At 39.9% G+C, this 17,882-nt stretch overlaps 1 protein-coding gene across 2 annotated transcripts in view; it reads right to left on the bottom strand.

Annotated features, from left to right (window-relative positions):
- The window catches only part of LOC105470228 (thioredoxin reductase 3), a 55,191-nt gene that overhangs the window by 31,240 nt on the left and 6,069 nt on the right, over positions 1 to 17,882 (bottom strand). For both annotated transcript variants that reach the window (XM_071092315.1, XM_024789257.2), the window contains exons 2-7: positions 13,578 to 13,638; positions 12,427 to 12,536; positions 10,611 to 10,715; positions 10,299 to 10,371; positions 8,372 to 8,491; positions 319 to 461 (exon numbers count right to left, since the gene is read on the bottom strand). In XM_071092315.1, coding sequence (XP_070948416.1) covers positions 319 to 461; positions 8,372 to 8,491; positions 10,299 to 10,371; positions 10,611 to 10,715; positions 12,427 to 12,536; positions 13,578 to 13,638 — 612 coding nt within the window. The remainder of the gene's footprint in view (positions 1 to 318; positions 462 to 8,371; positions 8,492 to 10,298; positions 10,372 to 10,610; positions 10,716 to 12,426; positions 12,537 to 13,577; positions 13,639 to 17,882) is intronic.

The raw sequence follows: 17,882 nt of genomic DNA, 5'->3' as shown, positions 1-17,882 counted from the left end.
TCATTCTCAGCAAACTATTGCAAGGACAAAAAACCAAACACTGCATATTCTCACTCATAGGTGAGAACTGAACCATGAGAACACTTGGACACAGGGTGAGGAACATCACACACTGGGGCCTGTCATGGGATGGGGGAAGGGGGGAGGGGGGAGGGATAGCATTAGGAGATATACCTAATATAAATGACAAGTTAATGGGTGCAGCACACCAACATGGCACATGTATACATATGTAACAAATCTGCATGTTGTGCACATGTACCCTAGAACTTAAAGCATAATTTAAAAAAATTTTTAAAAATAAAAAATAAACAGTACCTTTATTTTATGATGTTCAACAAATTCTCCATAGGAATTGACATAGGCCACAGCCTTTTCCCTCAGAGACAACCTGTAGCCCCAGTTTAGAGAGCTGATGTGGTTCTGAATCGCTTTTGTCATCGTCTCCCAGTTGTGCTTCACTAAGAAGAAATAATCAGGGTGAAGATGTTAGGTGAATTTTACCTTTAATGGTAAATTATATATAACTACACGTGAGCCATACTAACAGTGCTTTAAAAATCAAGAAGTAGAAAAGATAAATTAGTAACTTAAATATTTTGTATGCCAGTCATAGTTTATACTCTTCCTATTTTATATTACCAAGAACGTGCAAAAAGCAGAGTTCCGAAAAGAAGAAACCTGGGGAAAAGTCCACAGAGGAGAGAATGGGGAAACTGGCCCTCATGTGGTAATGCCTGCCATGACGTAAGGCAGGAGGCTCACCTCTCCTCGGTGGCACCTCCTAGAACCCTTTCCCACTCCATGGGACCTACTTTACTTGGCCCTTGGATGGGAAGAAGGCTTCAAGTCAGTGAGCTTGGTACACTCACCTCAACAGACTGGTGTGGTTCCACTCTCATTTGGTTCACAGGGCAGTGGTTTCACGACAGTGAATATCTTACATGTCTTTACAACAAATATGGTTTACGCTCACCACTGCCAACTGTCTATATTACAGTGTTTACCCATTCCTTTGGAAGGTGAGGCAGGATTCGGGTGTTGTAATTCCACGTCATCCCTGTATCTTCTAGGTGGGATTTACCGCATAGTGTTCACCTTGTCTAAAGATGCCAGATCCTGAAGGTCACCCTGTGCAGCTCTATGTTTATAAGATGCAGGGGTCAGCCCAGCCAGGGCTTTCATCATAACTGGATGAGATCCCCGAAGACAAACCAACAACCTGAGGTCAAGGGTCACATCTGGAAACTTACCCCATCTACCACTGTCAAGAAATGTCCCCCTACTGATCCAGGGACATGGGATGTTACCATGCAGGAAAGGGAGATGACTGGAGGAGACAGTCAGTGCACAGAGAGGCTTAGCCAATGTCAACACACACAGCCCTTTCTATAATGCCAGTGTACCACAGTCTCCTAAAATTCTGTAACCCAGAATGGTCGTTTTTGTTACTACATTACCTTATCCTCCCACACCCTGTGATGTTGGTTACAATTCCCAAACCTGTCCCAGTGGTGACCACGTCGCCACAATGGCACATATCCTCACATCCTAAAGATACTTCCTCCCCATCCCCCAGAAAAGCTTTTCTTCCAAACCTTAAACTATTTATCCTAAGAATCTTGTCAGCTCAACTAACAGTTCATGTGTCCTTGTTTCTTGTTCTTGTTGCAAAAGGCATCTTAGATTAGAGGCTCTCAAATACAGCTCACATCATAATGGGAATCGTGTTCACCTATACAAATCCCAGGACCTGCCAGAAACTATGGAATCAGGAGTGGGACCCCAGAACCTGTACAGCTAAAAAGCTCCTCCTGGAGTTTTTGATATGCCAAATCGATGAACTGGCACTTTGAAACCACCTGTTCTACTGTTTTATTGATGTGTTTAGTCCTGCAACAGTATAACATTTTTAAATACTGAGAAAGGTCACCCTCTATACTTTCTCAAAGGTTGCTTAGCTATTTTCACATATGTATTTTTCAATACAAATTTTAAAATAATCAGCCAATCTCCAAAAACAAAAAAAAAAGTCTCATGGAGATCTTACTGGACATATAAAATTTACAAATAATTTTTAAGATACTGTCTTAACAATATTGAGACATCCTCTCTAAAATCATAGTAAATTTGTTATTATGCCTTTATATTCTTTCCTTATATATCCTATATATTCCTGGTTGAATTTATTTCAAGTTATTTTCCTTTTTTCTTACAATTTTCCATTACACATGTGAGTATGTGTATATATGTATATTATACACATCACACACATATATATACACACATACACATGTATATATATCTGTATACACATAAGCATACACACACACACACACATATTTTAAGAGACAGGGTCTCACTCTGTTGACCAAGCTGGAGTGCCATGGCATGCATGGTCTTGGCTCACTACAGCCCTGACCTCCCAGGTCCAAGCAATCCTTCTGCCTCAGCCTCTCAAGTAGCTGGGACTACAGGCATGAGCCACCATGCCCAGCTAATTTTTCTGTTTTTTATTTTTGTAAAGAAGGGGTCTCACTATGTTGCCCAGGCTAGTCTCGAACTCCTCATCTCAAGCAATCTTCCTGCCACAGTCTCACAAAAGCAATCAACTTAACTCATTAGTTCTAATATTTCTTGTTTCATCTCTTATATATTCTACATATGTTGTATATAATGTACAACATAACTCATATTATATATTTAAAATATCTTTTTATTACTCCTTTTCCACACTAATCCAAAGCTCTAAACAGTGCAGATATCAGTAGTGAATGTCGATTCTTGACTTAATTCAAATACCCCAAGTTCTTCTCCCTTAAGTATTTGCTTCTGACTCTTCACCATGAGAAGAGGTATCTCTTTGTTTTCTAAAGCAGGAATGGGTATGAGATTTGTTTGAAATGCCCTCAGAGCTGAAATCCTGGCCTTCATGCTGATTCTGTGCACTCCTGCTGTGCTATCCTAGGCTGATCCCCGTCCTGCACCCCATGGCGAGCCCTACCCAGTCATGTTTGTTCCTTCGAGACACTACCAGAGATTTACCAATGCTTGTCCTAGAGTTTTGGCACCTCTACAGAGTATAGTTTTCTATTTTTAGACTATCTTTCTGTATTATAGTTATTTCAGCATCCAAAAAAAGGTGGCTTTTCTAAGTCTAGCTTTCCTAGAACAGTGTGAATCAAACTTGTCCAACCTGTGGCCCACAGGCTGCAGGAGGCCCAGGATGGCTTCGAATGTAGACCAACACAAATTTGTAAATTTTCTTAAAACATGAGGTTTCTTTTGAGATTTTTTTTTTTTTAGTTCATCAGCTATTGTGTGTGGCCCAAGACAATTCTTCTTCCAATGTGGCCCAGGGAAGTCAAAAGATTGGACACCCCTGGTTTAAATTATAGAGGAAGTGTCTGTTACTTGCAGATTCAGAAAAATTTACCTGTAATGCTAATGGTACCTTTTGGGGACTGGGTTATTCTTACACAATGTTTTTTCTTTGATCATTCAAGTCAATTCTGGTCATTTATATTTTTGTAGAAGATATTCCTTTTCATCAAGATATTTAACATTATGACCACTAATTTTTATACTCAATTTGTGGCATCTCTCCCCACGTGTAGTTATACTTCTTTTCTCATGTCTGATGCTGCGTATCTGTATGAGCTTCTCCCCTTATTTCCTTAATTGGATTTGTCAAACATTTGCCTATTTTATTTGTATTTTCAAATATACCCTTGGTTTTGTTTATCAGTTCTATTTGGGAAGGGAGCTAATATTAATTTCTGAGTTTTTCTGTTTGCTTACTTTTTGTTTATATTCTACCTATCTGATACTAACTACCACTGGTATTATTTACATTTTCCTGGTATATTGTTTCCTGTTTAAAAATTTCCCATCTAAAATTTTAAATAGGAAATTCTTTTCTACTTAAAATATAAAATTTCCATATTTTCAACAATTATTTCTTTTGGCTTTAGGTATTTGTCTTAAACATAGCATATGGAAGAATTTTGCCATCTACTAACCCAAAAATCTGACTCATTCGGCTTTATCCTAATAAGTAATATGACTACTCTTATGTAAGGTATCTTATTTTCTGTTGCTATTTTTGTTTGTTTGTTTTAACTTGTAGTTTCATGTTGTTTCCCTTTCTATTTTTTCTTTACTACCTTCTCTTTGTATACTTTCCCTTCTTTTTAAACTTTTACTTGAAAGTTCATTCAGTTTCTAATCTGGAAATTATCTATACATTTTAAACTTATTTTAACCTATATTTCTCTCTCTCTCTTTTTTTTTTTTTTTTTTTTTTTTTTTTTTGAGATGGAGTCTCGCTCTGTCACCCAGGCTGGAGAGCAGTGGCATGATCTTGGCTCACTGCAACCTCCACCTCCCGAGTTGAAGCGATTCTCTTGCCTCAGCCTCCCGAGTAGCTGGGACGACAGGCGCATGCCACCATGCCTGGCTAATTTTTTGTATTTTTAGTGGAGACAGGGTTTCATCGTGTTAGCCAGGATGGTCTCGATCTCCTGACCTCGTGATCTGCCTGCCTCGGTCTCCCAAAGTGCTCAGATTACAGGCATAAACCACCGCGTCCGGCCCCTCGCCTCTTTTTTTTTGTTTTTTGAGGCAAGGTCTCCCTCTGTCGCTCAGGTCACAGTGCAGTGGTGCAATCTCGGGTCACTGTAACCTCTGCCTCTCTGGTTCAAGTGATTCTTCTGCCTCAGTCTCCTGAGCAGCTGGGATTATGGGCACGCATTACCACGACCAGCTAATTTTTGTATTTTTAGTAGAGACGGGTTTTACCATGTTGGCTAGGCTGGTCTCACACTCCTGACCTCAGGTGATCTGCCCACCTCAGTCTCCCAAAGTGCTCAGATTACAGGCGTGAGTCACTGTGTCCAGCCTAGCCTATATTTCTTTATCAATATCAAGAACGTAAGTATCTAGAACATCCTCCCAGAACACAATTTTGGCATCCTTTGCCTTCCTCTCTTTTGCTGCTCAGAATCTGTTGACTTCCCTTGGCCCTTTATTGAGTCTATACCTAAATACACCATGTGTTGGCGAGCTAAATATTTCTTAGTCAACCCCCCAAAGCTGACTTAGAAAGCATTTTGGCCAGGCACGGTGGCTCATGTCTGCAATCCCAGCACTTTGGGAGGCCGAGGTGGGCAGATCACCTGAGGTCAGAAGTTCAAGACCAGCCTGGCCAATATGGTGAAACCCCATCTCCACTAAAAATATAAAAATCAGTCGGGTGCAGTGGTGTGCACCTGTAATCACAGCTACTCGGGAGGCTGAGGCAGGAGAATCGCTTGAATGCGGGAGGTAGAGGAACGTAGTGAGCTGAGATCATACCACTGTACTCTAGCTTGGACAACATAGTGAAACTCCTCTATCTCAAAAAAAAAAAAAAAAGAAAAAAGAAAAAAGAAAGCATTTTGTATAGGGGGAACTTTGAGGAAGCTAATTATAAGATTTTACCCATTCAAGGAAATTAGAAAGTATTTAGAAATATTCAGCACTTAGAACAGAATTAACATCAATTGACCCCACAGGGGCAGGGAGTGCAGCAAAGCAATGTGTACAGACATCCTGCTATCTCTTCTCTGAGACTGTAAGACAATGAAGAATAGACAAGTAACACATAGAAAGGTCCCCAGCTGGCACAGACCACACAGGTTTGATGTCACCCACACAAGCCACCTCTGCCTGCTGTGTCTCCAACACAGAGTGAGTGCTGTGGTTCACCCTTTACAGCCTCTTCCCTACCAGTGAAGTTTTAGGAGCTTCTCCCCTCTTGGACTCAGTTATTTTTAAAACACTGTATTTATTTTAAAAAGATTTCATAAGTACCTGCCAAGTCAAAATGTGCATAATTCAAATCCCATTCCATTAGCCTTTCTGCAGCAATTGATTCAGTTAGCGCTCTTTTTAGACTACCTAAGGCCCCAATCATGCCCTTAAGCCAAACCCCTCTTGGCTTCTGTGATTCAACTCTCTTGGTTTTCCTCCTCTTCCTCACCCAGTTACTATAGGTATTAAAATATCTCAGCGTTCTGTCTCTGTTTTCTATGCTTTTCATCTTCCCCAATCCCCCATGTGTTGTACCTCTCACACTCAGTTCTTGCCTAGCTCTCTTTTGGGAACAAATCCTCCCCATACAGCAAACTCTACCAGGATGTTCCCAAGGCACCTGAAGTACAGTGTCCAAGTAAGATGAAGGATTTAGGGAAAAGAAATATTTTTTCTTTTTCGAGACAAGGTCTCATTCTGTTGCCCAGGCTGGAGTGCAGTGGTACAATCAGAGCTCACTGTAGCCTTGACCTCCTTGGACTCAAGCTATCCTCTTACGTCAGCCTCCCAAGTAGCTGGGACTACAGGTGCATGCCACCATGCCTGGATGATTTTTCTATTTTTTGTAGAGACAGAGTCTCACTATGTTGCCCAGGCTGGTCTCAATCTCCTGGGCTTGAATAATCCTCTTATCTCAGTCTCCCAAAGTGCTGGGATTATAGGTGTGAGTCACTATGCCTAACCAGAAGAAGGATTCTTGAAAGTGAATAAAACTACCCCAAAATTACACTGCCAAGTAGGAAGGCCTCACTTTATCTACAACCAGCTGATCCTAGCTTGACCTAAAGCTCTCCATTGAGTTGACTGGAGAAATGTGTCCAGCATCAACCCATTATCCTGAACTCAACCCCACCCTGCCAATAAACAAAAGCTGCCTGTGTTTCCTATCTCAGTGAACGGTATTCCATTTCCCCCTAGTCTCTCTTCCTGCATTCTTTCCTCTCCCTCACTCCATATCCTACCATGACCTGGATGCCCTGTCATAATTACCTGGCTATGGTCAGAACCAGGATCATCTATGATGCTTTAAATGTGCACATTCACTGCCCACATCTACCAGATCAAAATCTCTACAGAAAGAGACAAGTGGTTTGTAATTTTTCTGAAAGTCCACAAGACATTCTGATACACAGCCAAGTCTACATCCAACTGGCCACCACATCTGGTCAATTTTATGCCTTCAACTACCCTCCAACCTGACTTCAGTCTTTGCTCAACCCTCTGTCATTTCTTGCCCCCACTTTCCTATCCTTTCCTCTCTTTTCTAAGTTCCTCAGTGCCATCAAAGGTGTGAAAGTTGTCAGAATCAAAATGGAGGAACTTGTGTAAAAAAAAAACCAACTCTCTGACAAACAGAGCTGGGGAAGGCCATGAAGAAAGGGTTTTCTGGTTTCTATGCCTGATAACGAAATCATCACAAAGACTACAAAAACCACAAACTTGACCAAAGGCCATCACAACCTTACATAAAAATACATCTTCCAGGACACCTGCCCAGCAACTGCCTGTCCAACCTCGGACTTGAGTCACCCTAGTTATTGATCCTTGTAGCCAATGATAATCATTTCAAAACAATCATATCATCCTCCTCATTTTTGCGTAGGAAACCCTTGTCTTCCTTTATGTCCCTGAACATGCACATAGTTTACTATGGCACACATATTCCAGCTGCAGTGCCCAATTCCCAAATAAGCATCATTTTCTTTAGGGAGCTTTTTTCTGCTTGCTACTTAGCTTGACAGCGGGACCTGGAATCATAGCCGTGGCTCATGCTCCTCTCCTGCTTCAACTCCCTTCACCTACTCTTCACTCCAGCTGCTACTAACCCCCCAAAACACCATGCTTCCTCACATCTCCATAGCGTTCATCAAACTGCTTCCGGTGTTAAAGGTCCTACTCCTCTGTGACCTTGCTGATGCAGCTCAAGGGTCACATTGTCTGAAGAGCTTTCCCTGACACTCCCCCACCACCCTCAAGGCTACATGGAGCCAATACTGAAAACAGCACGGCTAATTTGAGTGCACTGAATGGATCTCCTTGTCTCTCTCCCATGGACTATGTGCTGCTTACAGGCAGCTCTGTCTTCCTCACATCTGTATCCTCAGAGCTTGGCCAATACATGTTTACTGGATGAATTTCTTTTCCACTTTTCATTAACCAAAGATATATATAACCATTGAGAAAAAATGTTATAATAACAGATATAATTCAAACAATAACCTTTGCTATTCTATTTTTCTTATACTTCAAAGAAATCTGAAAATGGCGATTATTTAATCTTTTACATTCTGCTAAGAGGGATGGATTGCTGCAGCTGAGACAATTCCCTCTCTAGGTGGTGAGGTTCACAAGAGCAGGCCCTTTTGCATCCTCTATGCCTGGCTGACACAGTGGCTTCCTAATGAATGTTCATTAAATGAATTACAAACTCAACTATAAAAATATGAATACCAAGTCTTTATCTAAAAAACTCATTTTTTCTTTTCTCTCAATCTATACTTTATATACCATTACTCACCTTGTTGATTATACTCCCAGCCAAATTTCCTCGAGTCACACAATGCCTGCCCCAAAAGGGCAGCCTGATGCATCAATTTCTTAGGAATACAACCTACATTTACACAAGTGCCACCAAGACCTGAGAAAGAAAATAAGTATTAATGCTTCTTTGTGTGTCTAGTTTCACACATCTGCAGTCATATTATATTAAAACATGTGGAAATGACAAGCTCAATGGTAGGGGGGATGATACCCTACCCCAAAATAAGACACAAGGGATTAACCCAAATTTTCCGACCACAGATCCACAGAAGACACCCAAGGATGAGTAAAAAAGATGTGCACGTGAGAAGTTTTCTGGGCACAGAGTTCAAAACTTTCACTTCAGTCTGATCCACAGAGATCAGAATGATATAAGATTAATCAGATATGTACTACACCAGCCCTGTACTCTCCATAACTCTGACTCCTTGGAGTCACGTCTTCAACTGCAAGCTTCCTGGTCACATTTACTCTGAGTCCTTAACAACAAAAAATGGATTATGCAAAACGGAGTTCCCCTTTGCAGGGCAGGTCTCAGATTCTCTCTGACTACAGTGTCTTCTGGTATGCCAGGTAAGTAGGATTATTTCTGGACAAGAAAGGGAGAAAGGGAGGAGAAATAAAGGAAAGAGGCCAGGTTGAGGGACAAAAAACAAGTGTACACACACCACAAGAACATTATGAGAAAAATCAAGGTAGATTAGCTTTTGTATATAAAATTCTAGGCTATAACCTTCTGAGTAAGTTTGAATTTTAAAAATTGATTTTCACACTTTATGTGAAAAAATCTGCCAGAAAATTTTTTCTAGCAGAAAAGAGAAGACACACTCGAATTGGGTAACTGAAGGATTAACAGAGAAATTATCACAAAGGTGTAAGCAGGAAGAGCAAAAAGGGATAGAATAGTTCCCTAAACTAGTGACAGCAGGGTACCACTGGCAGCCCCATGTGAAGGGGCAAGGAGACTGACTGCCACCACCCAGAGGGAGTCGGCCATCCAATGGAGGGGGTGGCCTTCCACAGGAAGATGCAGGGACCCAGCAGGGAAGAAGCCAGGGGAGTAAAATCCCAACTCCACTCTCCCTCTGCCCTCTTTCCATTACTCCAAAGTGGCCAAGCTGCCTCAGAAGCCAGAGGGCAAGGCTGCCAACAGATCAGTCTTATGGGGTGTAGAGCAGGGCAGAGGCAGAGGGGGAATGCATTTAAAGAATAAATGGAAAACATCCAGCACAAAATCTATGTGCTCTTTTCACTGTGGAAAAACAACATGGAAAGGTGAGTGCTCTAGTCTACAGTAGACAGCAGTCATAGAGCTGGTCATTGGTCTCGTTAAGCTAAACTGTAATTATTATATACACTCACTCCATCAGCTATTGTGCAGCTAATATAGTCAATTATGAAATCGACACAGAAACAAAGAAAAATGTTTCTGGCAAACTTATGTGATCACGACACAGTATATACACTGTGACCTCAACTATGTGACATGCATGCAAAAAAATACTATGGCAGAAGTGCTGAAATACTGGGGTCACGGAATCTTTTTTTCTTTTTGTAAAATCTTCCTTATTAATGTTTATACTATCTTTCCAACATCACTGCTTGTTAACTATATCCTCACTAAGACTCAGTTTCTTTTTTTTAATTTTTTTTTAAAATTTTTTATTTTTTTGAATAGAGACAAAGTCTCACTATATTTCCAGGCTAGTCTGGAACTCCTGGGCCTCTCAAAGTGCTGGGATTACAGGCATGAGACTCTGGGCCAGGCCTAGACTTGCCTGTTTTCTTATCCAAGAAACAGGCGAGTTATACCTCTTGAGATTGTTGTGAGGATTAAATGAGATTACATAAAGCAAGCAACATATGTAAAGAGCAGAGAGGAACAACAGAGAAAAACAGCTTACCCCAGGATGTGCCCTGAGGTGACGGGACAACAAAGTCTAGCACCATAACTTTCTTTCCCAAAATTGCAGCTTCCTACAAACAAACAACAACAACAAAAATTACGTATAAAGATCTTGTCACTTTCCTGACACTCCCTCAATTTTTGTCTTCCCTAAAAAACTGTTTTTGTGTGACACACAATCTTTTACCTGAATTATACCAGCTATTACAACAAAAGCTTAAACTGTAACAGTAATTTTTTAAGTAGCAGAAAAAATGACTATGGCAATCATCAGGAAGATTGTCTACGAGTTTCACTTCTACTTTCATACCTTTGCACATGAAAGGCCGCCAGAACCACCACCAACAATGATGAGATCATAATCATATGCTGAATCTTCCTGAAGGAGCTTCTGTAACAAACCACTCTGATATGCCTATGGTTTAATTACAGGAGAAAGAACACTGCAGAATTTAAAGTTTTACAGCTGTTTATGTATACCCTATGTTTAACTAGTATGGATTTCTTTTATAAAAATCTTAGGAACAATCTATAATTAATCTAAGTTAGAACTGTAAATTTATCTGGATGCTATTTAAAAATAGGGTCCAACTAGTTAAAACTTATACCAAAGTACGTATGTTTTTGTCCTTTCTGACACCTGACAGCTAGGCCTGTGTCAAATAACCTAGAAGGCTGTGGCTCTGTATCGATGTAAAATGAGGTCGTTTTCCGTGGTCTAATTATCAAAATGTTACAGTCAAATGCAGTGGAATAGCCAAGTATCATTTTTTAAGATCCTTGCTCACTTGTGCTAGTCTTCATTTTGAGAACAATTCTTATGCATTATCAGCAAATTTTGTCATAGCTTCTCATAAATTGATCTAACCTTCGTAGTTACACTGGTGAGCTTTCTATACAACACCAACATCTCGCATTTTCTTTCAGCAACAGTCATGAGGCTGGCCCTGGGCCGTATCCTCTTGCTCATTTGGCCCTCCTTGTGATCAGTAGCTTAGATGATGTTAGAGGTTCGATGTGTGATTAGCAACAGTTTTCTCTATGCCACGTCAGTTGCTCACTCCCATTACCTTGGCTTTAGACAAACACCATGATCAAACTAGCCGTTCCTAAACAGATGCTTCATAACTACGTGGATTCACCAGATGCCATGTGTTCCCATGAAGAATGGGTACCCAACAAGGTTTTGGGGACATTCTAAAAAGGGCCCCTCTGGCCTCCTTACTTTTAGGTACCCTTAGGGAAATCCACCTCCTCAGGATCTACCATCCAAAAAATATCTTTCTGTCTTGAAATAATAGAATTGCTCTCTCTGCATCTATAGATTTATTCTTGGACATTATTTTCCAAATTAGGATTGGCAAGACAAGCACTTCAGAAGGCGTTTAGTGGCTATAATTACAGGACTTAACCACTATGTGCACTAGGTTATAAATTCTAGGACTAATAAAGCAGATTGTTACTGCATAAGGATGCTGATCATAGATTAACACACAACGTAGACAATTGTTTTTCTCCACAAAAATATAATTCTTAATTAAAGCCTCAAATACAACTATTTAATCAATCACTGATTACTCATATTGTATACACATATAAAGGATATGACAGAGTAGAATTTTAATAAAAGTGAATAATTATAAAATAAGGACCTTATTTAATAAACATCAATTTTTATCTATCCCTGCTTACCTAACAACTCCTATTCATTTGTAGCATTCTAGGAATCAAAATATCAAAAGCCATAGGCCTTTGGAAACCACCACGAAGTTGGCAGTCTTAACAGGAATTCTAATTGCCCTAGACAAGAATGTCAGTGTTGACCTCTTTTTACTGGACAAACAGTAATGCTATCTCTCCCCATCAGGAGGAAAAGACCTGGGATGTCTCCAGGGTGGTTTGTCCTGGTGCCCTCACACAAAAATCCTAGCTTCTGAAGTTCAGGCTGGTAGAAAAGCTAATTTCCCTTAAAGCAATCAATATTATCTGACTGATAATTATCCTATATGCTTCATTTCATAACTTCCAAAAGATGAGTGGACTCCTAAAAACCATTTTCTCCTCCTTTAAATACTTTTTAAAAATGTGAACAAACAGCATTGAAGAACATATAATACTATTATTACCTGGAAAGTTTGGTCACATCCACCTACATGCACTTTATTCACAAAAACATTGGGCACAGTTTTCTGATTAGTGATTTCTGACAGCACTTCTTGAACCTTGGCCCCATCATCTAAAGAAGAAAAAAGCTATACATAAAAACACTGAAAAGAGTTCCAAATCTTTGTGAGTTCAACTAAAGTGTTACAACACTCAAATGGTCACATGCACATACCCATAACGGGTCAGTGTGTTACATAACTTTATGAAATGATAACTCGAGGGGAAAACATCCATGCTTTTAAAGAAAATCTTAAAAAATAAAGATCTACTTATTCCTTTAAAGATAAGGAATAAAGACAAAGATAAACTCTTCGAAATTAGATTTTGATATATTATTCAGTGACTATGCCAAGACAAACAGACAAGAGGCCTCTTTAAAGAGCAAATATCAAGATAAAATCTGCTGTAACAATAACTCAGAAAATACTTCTTACAATTACATTTGAAAACTGTTTATGATCATAGTCCAATATTTATCTTCCATCCCTAAAAATAAAACTGGTCCATGACTACTTAAGACTACCTTATTGGTATGCCCTTTAGAAAAGTCTCCAAGATTCAAGAGCATTTCACTCAATAAGGCAACTTGGTTAAAATGAGTCAGTGAGGTTCTATGAAGGCAGAAATCAAACTTGTTCAGTTCATCACCATGCCCTCACCCCTGAAAAGCTCCTTATGTGTAAAATGCTCAACTAATATTAGATGTATGAATGCCAAGAATTCAAAAGTATAAAGCTAAAAACTTAATGCACTCTCCCTGGTGGATGACACAGCCAGGAAATGGGAGCGGATCCTTTTCGTTTGTTACAGCTTAATCTATTCTGCTAGAGAGCTGGCAGATACATCTGAAATGCCTCAAGTACTTCAAAGGGAGCAGCTTATATATCTTCCTCCCACTCCCTTCCCTCAAATATGGAAAATGTATAAATAAAAAACCTACACCAACTTATCTGCCACATAAGGGTTCATTTTCTGCATGGCTGAATGTAGACAAAAATGCCTCATTCAACCCGAAGACAAGAGTAATCTGAATCGAACAAAGTAAATGGAAAGCAGTCAATCTTGTTGGCATTTATTATAAACAACACCGTGTAGTAACTGGTCTACTTACCAACTTGATCAAGTTCCAAGACGTTACACTCGACTCCCAAAGAAGAAAAGAGTTCTTTCACCTGTAACAAAAATTTAGCTAAGTTTCACTCTCACAAAAGATTCAACAGCTGTGAAATATGAACATAGTAATGAGAGATGTCAAAAATAAATGTTCTGGAGGAATAGCAGTTCTAGCTGATGGGTGGTTTTTGTTTTTGTTTTGATTTTTTTTCCTTTCCTCTACACATTTTCCCAGAATAATCTCAGGCCATCCCTTGCCTTCCTTTTACTGTCTCTTATGACTTTCAAATCTACAACTTTTGCCCAAATCTCTTTTCTGAACTCAAGATAGGTAGTATCTATTTTCCACCTGCGTGTCCCACAGGCATTTCACAGGCAACATACCCACAATACTACTCCTTTCCTTCCACATACCTTTTCCTCTTCCCGTGTTTCCTTTCAACAGTCATTAAATCATTCAACAAATTTTTATACATCAAACACTTTGAATGGTTCATCCACATTTCTAAGTACTCAAAAGAAAACAAGGAATAAGATACAATCTCTACCCTTTAGTAGGGGAAACAGACAAGTGACAATTCAATTTATAGCACCGTCTCCAGTTGATTAAATAAGAGCAACTACAGCCTTGCTACTCATGCAAACAGAGGGCAGAGGAACAGAAGGACAGCATCACCCCAGGAGCTTACCAGACATGCAAAATCAGGACCTGTAGCAGGATCTGTACCTTAACGACTGCAGGGCTCTAACTGGGAATCATTTTTATGCCTCCCTCTCAGGGAACATCTTCCTATCCCACATGAACTCCTCAGCCATTCACTGTCATTACAAAGTTTTAGCAATTCTCTGTTGAACTGGTTCATCTTTCTAGTTCCCCATAGTTGCTATCTTAATCTGAGCCATCAACATTGACTACTGGAAATTCTCAGTAATATCCTACAAGTTATTTCTGCACCAGCTTTGTCCTCTCTACTTCTGAAAATTACATCCAAAGTGGTCATTTAAAACCACTTTTCACCACTTTACTTAAAAGCCTTCAGTGTCCTCAGCCCTCAAGGTAAGATCTAAAGGTTCCACTTTCAGAATGGAAGTGTGAACAGGGGAAAACTGGGGAAAATTATTTAAAACAACCACTAGAAACTATCTGGAAAGTTCCTATAGGCATTGAGCAAATGAATAAACACTTATTCAAGAAAATATACTAAATCTCAATTAAAACATGGAGAAGCTATGCCATTTGCACCCCAATCCACCCCTTCCCTCCCATGCCCTGGAGCAGCTGATGGGAGCTCCACTCCAAGTGAGTGTGGTCCAAAAAAACCAGGCTCCCTAGCCCTAACCAGGAAGAAGACAGTGATGCTTTCACCACTTCTTCTTTTTTTTTAACGTTTAAGTTCAGGGGTACATGTGTAGGTTTGTGATACAGGTAAACTCATGCCACAGGGGTTTGTTGTACAGATTATTTTGTCACCCAGGTGTTAAGCCTAGTACCTATTAGTTATTTTTCCTGATCCTCTCTTTCCTCCCACTCTGCACCCTCAGGTAGGCCCCAGTGTCTGCTGTTCCTATCTATGCATCCATGTGTTCTCATCATTTAGCACCCATTTATAAATGAGAACATGCAGTGTTTGGTTTTTTGTTCCAGAATTAGTCTGTTTAGGATAGTGGCCTCCAGCCCCATCTATGTTCCTGCAAAGGACATGATCTCATTCTTTTCTATGGTTGCATAGTATTCCATGGTATATATGTATAACGTTTTCTTTATCCAGTCTATCATTGATGGGGGTTGGGTTGATTCCATCTCTTTGATATTATGAAGAATGCTGCAATGAACATGCACATGCATATGTCTTTATGATAGAATGATTTATACTCCTTTGGGGATATACCCAGTAATGAGATTGTGGGGTTTACCCTTCTATTCAAAATAGTAGTACTGCAGCTGAGAACAGTGGCTCACACCTATAATCCCAGCACTTTGGGAGGCCAAGGCAGGAGGACCGCTTGAGCCCAGGAGTGTGAGACCAGCATTAGCAACTGAGTAAGACCCCATCTCTACAAAAAATAAATAAAAAAAAAATTAGCCAGGCATGATGGCACATGCCTGTAGTCCCACGTACTCTGGAGGCTAAGGTGGGAGGATTGCTGAAGCCAAGAAGTTTGAAGCTGCAGTGAGCCATGATCACATCACTTCAAGATCGCTTCAAAGATACAAGATTACTGTATCTTTATAGTAAGGTTTGAAGAACTCAGGAAGCATGAGTTCTTCCACTTTGTTCTTCTTTACAAGACTGTTCTGGTTATTCAGGGTCTTTTGAAATTCCATATGAATTTTAGGATGGATTTTTCTATTTCTGCAAAAAAGATCATTGGGATTTTGATAAGGATTGCATTAAATCTGTAGATTGCTTTGAGTACTACTGACATCTTTGCAGTATAAAATCTTCCAATCCATGAACATGGGATGTTGTTATTTGTTGCTATCTTATTTAATTCCTTTCAGCAACATTTGTGGTTTTCAACATCCAAGTCTTTTGCTTTCTCGGTTAAGTTTCTTCCTAAGTATTTAGTTCTTCTTTTTGCTATTATAAACGAAAATTTTTTCTCAATTTCCATTTTGGATTGTTCGTTATTGGTATACAGAAAATCAACTGATTTTTGTGTGTTGATTTTGTACAATGCAACTTTGCTGAATTTCTTTATTTTAACGGTTTTGGTGTGTGTGCATCTGTGAAATCTTTAGGTTTTCTACACATCAGATCATGTTGTCTGTGAACAGAGATAATTTAACTTATTTTCCAGTTTCGATGCCTTTTATTTCCTTTTCTCGTGGTATTGCTCTGGCTAGGACTAATAGTACTTTATTGGAGGGGGACAGGGTCTTGCTGTGTCACCCAGGCTGTTGTGAAGTGATGTGGATCATGGCTCACTGCAGCTTCAAACTCCTTGGCTTCAGCAATCCTCCCACCTTAGCCTCCAGAGTACGTGGGACTACAGGCATGTGCCATCATGCCTGGCTAATTTTTTTTTTATTTATTTTTTGTAGAGATGGGGTCTTACTCAGTTGCTAATGCTGGTCTCACACTCCTGGGCTCAAGCGGTCCTCCTGCCTTGGCCTCCCAAAGTGCTGGGATTATAGGTGTGAGCCACTGTTCTCAGCTGCAGTACTACTATTTTGAATAGAAGGGTAAACCCCACAATCTCATTACTGGGTATATCCCCAAAGGAATATAAATCATTCTATCATAAAGACATATGCATGTGCAAGTTCATTGCAGCATTCTTCACAATATCAAAGAGATGGAATCAACCCAACCCCCATCAATGATAGACTGGATAAAGAAAACGTTATACATATATACCATGGAATACTATGCAACCATAGAAAAGAATAAGATCATGTCCTTTGCAGGAACATAGATGGGGCTGGAGGCCACTATCCTAAACAGACTAATTCTGGAACAAAAAACCAAACACTGCATGTTCTCATTTATAAATGGGTGCTAAATGATGAGAACACATGGATGCATAGATAGGAACAGCAGACACTGGGGCCTACCTGAGGGTGCAGAGTGGGAGGAAAGAGAGGATCAGGAAAAATAACTAATAGGTACTAGGCTTAACACCTGGGTGACAAAATAATCTGTACAACAGATACAGTAAGTTCTTCAAATCTTACTACAAAGATACAGTAATCAAAACGGTGCCGTACTGGCATAAAGACAGGCTTACAGACCAAGGAAGAGACCAGGGAGCACAGAAATAAAGCCTCACATATACAGGGAAATGATTTTTAACAAGGGTGCCAAGAACATTCAATGGGGAAAGCATCATTTGTCTTTTCAACAAATGATGCTGAGAAAACTGGCTGTCCACTAACAAAAGAATGAAACTGGACCCTTACCTAACACCGTGTACAGAAATTAACTCAAAATGGATCAAAGACCCAAAAGTCAGAGCTAAAACTATAAAACTCTTAGAATAAAACATAAGGCAAAAGTGTCATGACACTGGCTTTGGCAATGATTTTATGGATATGATCTCAAAGGCACAAGCAACAAAAGAAACAACAGACAAATAGCACCTCACAAAAATCTGAAATTCTTGGTCATCAAAGGACAGTATCTACTCAGGAGGCTGAGGTAGGAGGATCATTGAGTCCAGGAGTTCGGGGCTGTAGTGCATTTTGATCACACCTGTGAATAGCCACGGCACTCCAGCCTGGGCAACATAGCAAGATGCCATCTCTTAAAAAGAAAAGAGGACATTATCAACTGAGTAAGGAGGTGACCCAAGGAACTGA

Source organism: Macaca nemestrina, chromosome 2 (assembly GCF_043159975.1).
Source record: "Macaca nemestrina isolate mMacNem1 chromosome 2, mMacNem.hap1, whole genome shotgun sequence".
Taxonomy (NCBI): domain Eukaryota; kingdom Metazoa; phylum Chordata; class Mammalia; order Primates; family Cercopithecidae; genus Macaca; species Macaca nemestrina.
This window is presented reverse-complemented; position numbering and strand designations above follow the sequence as displayed.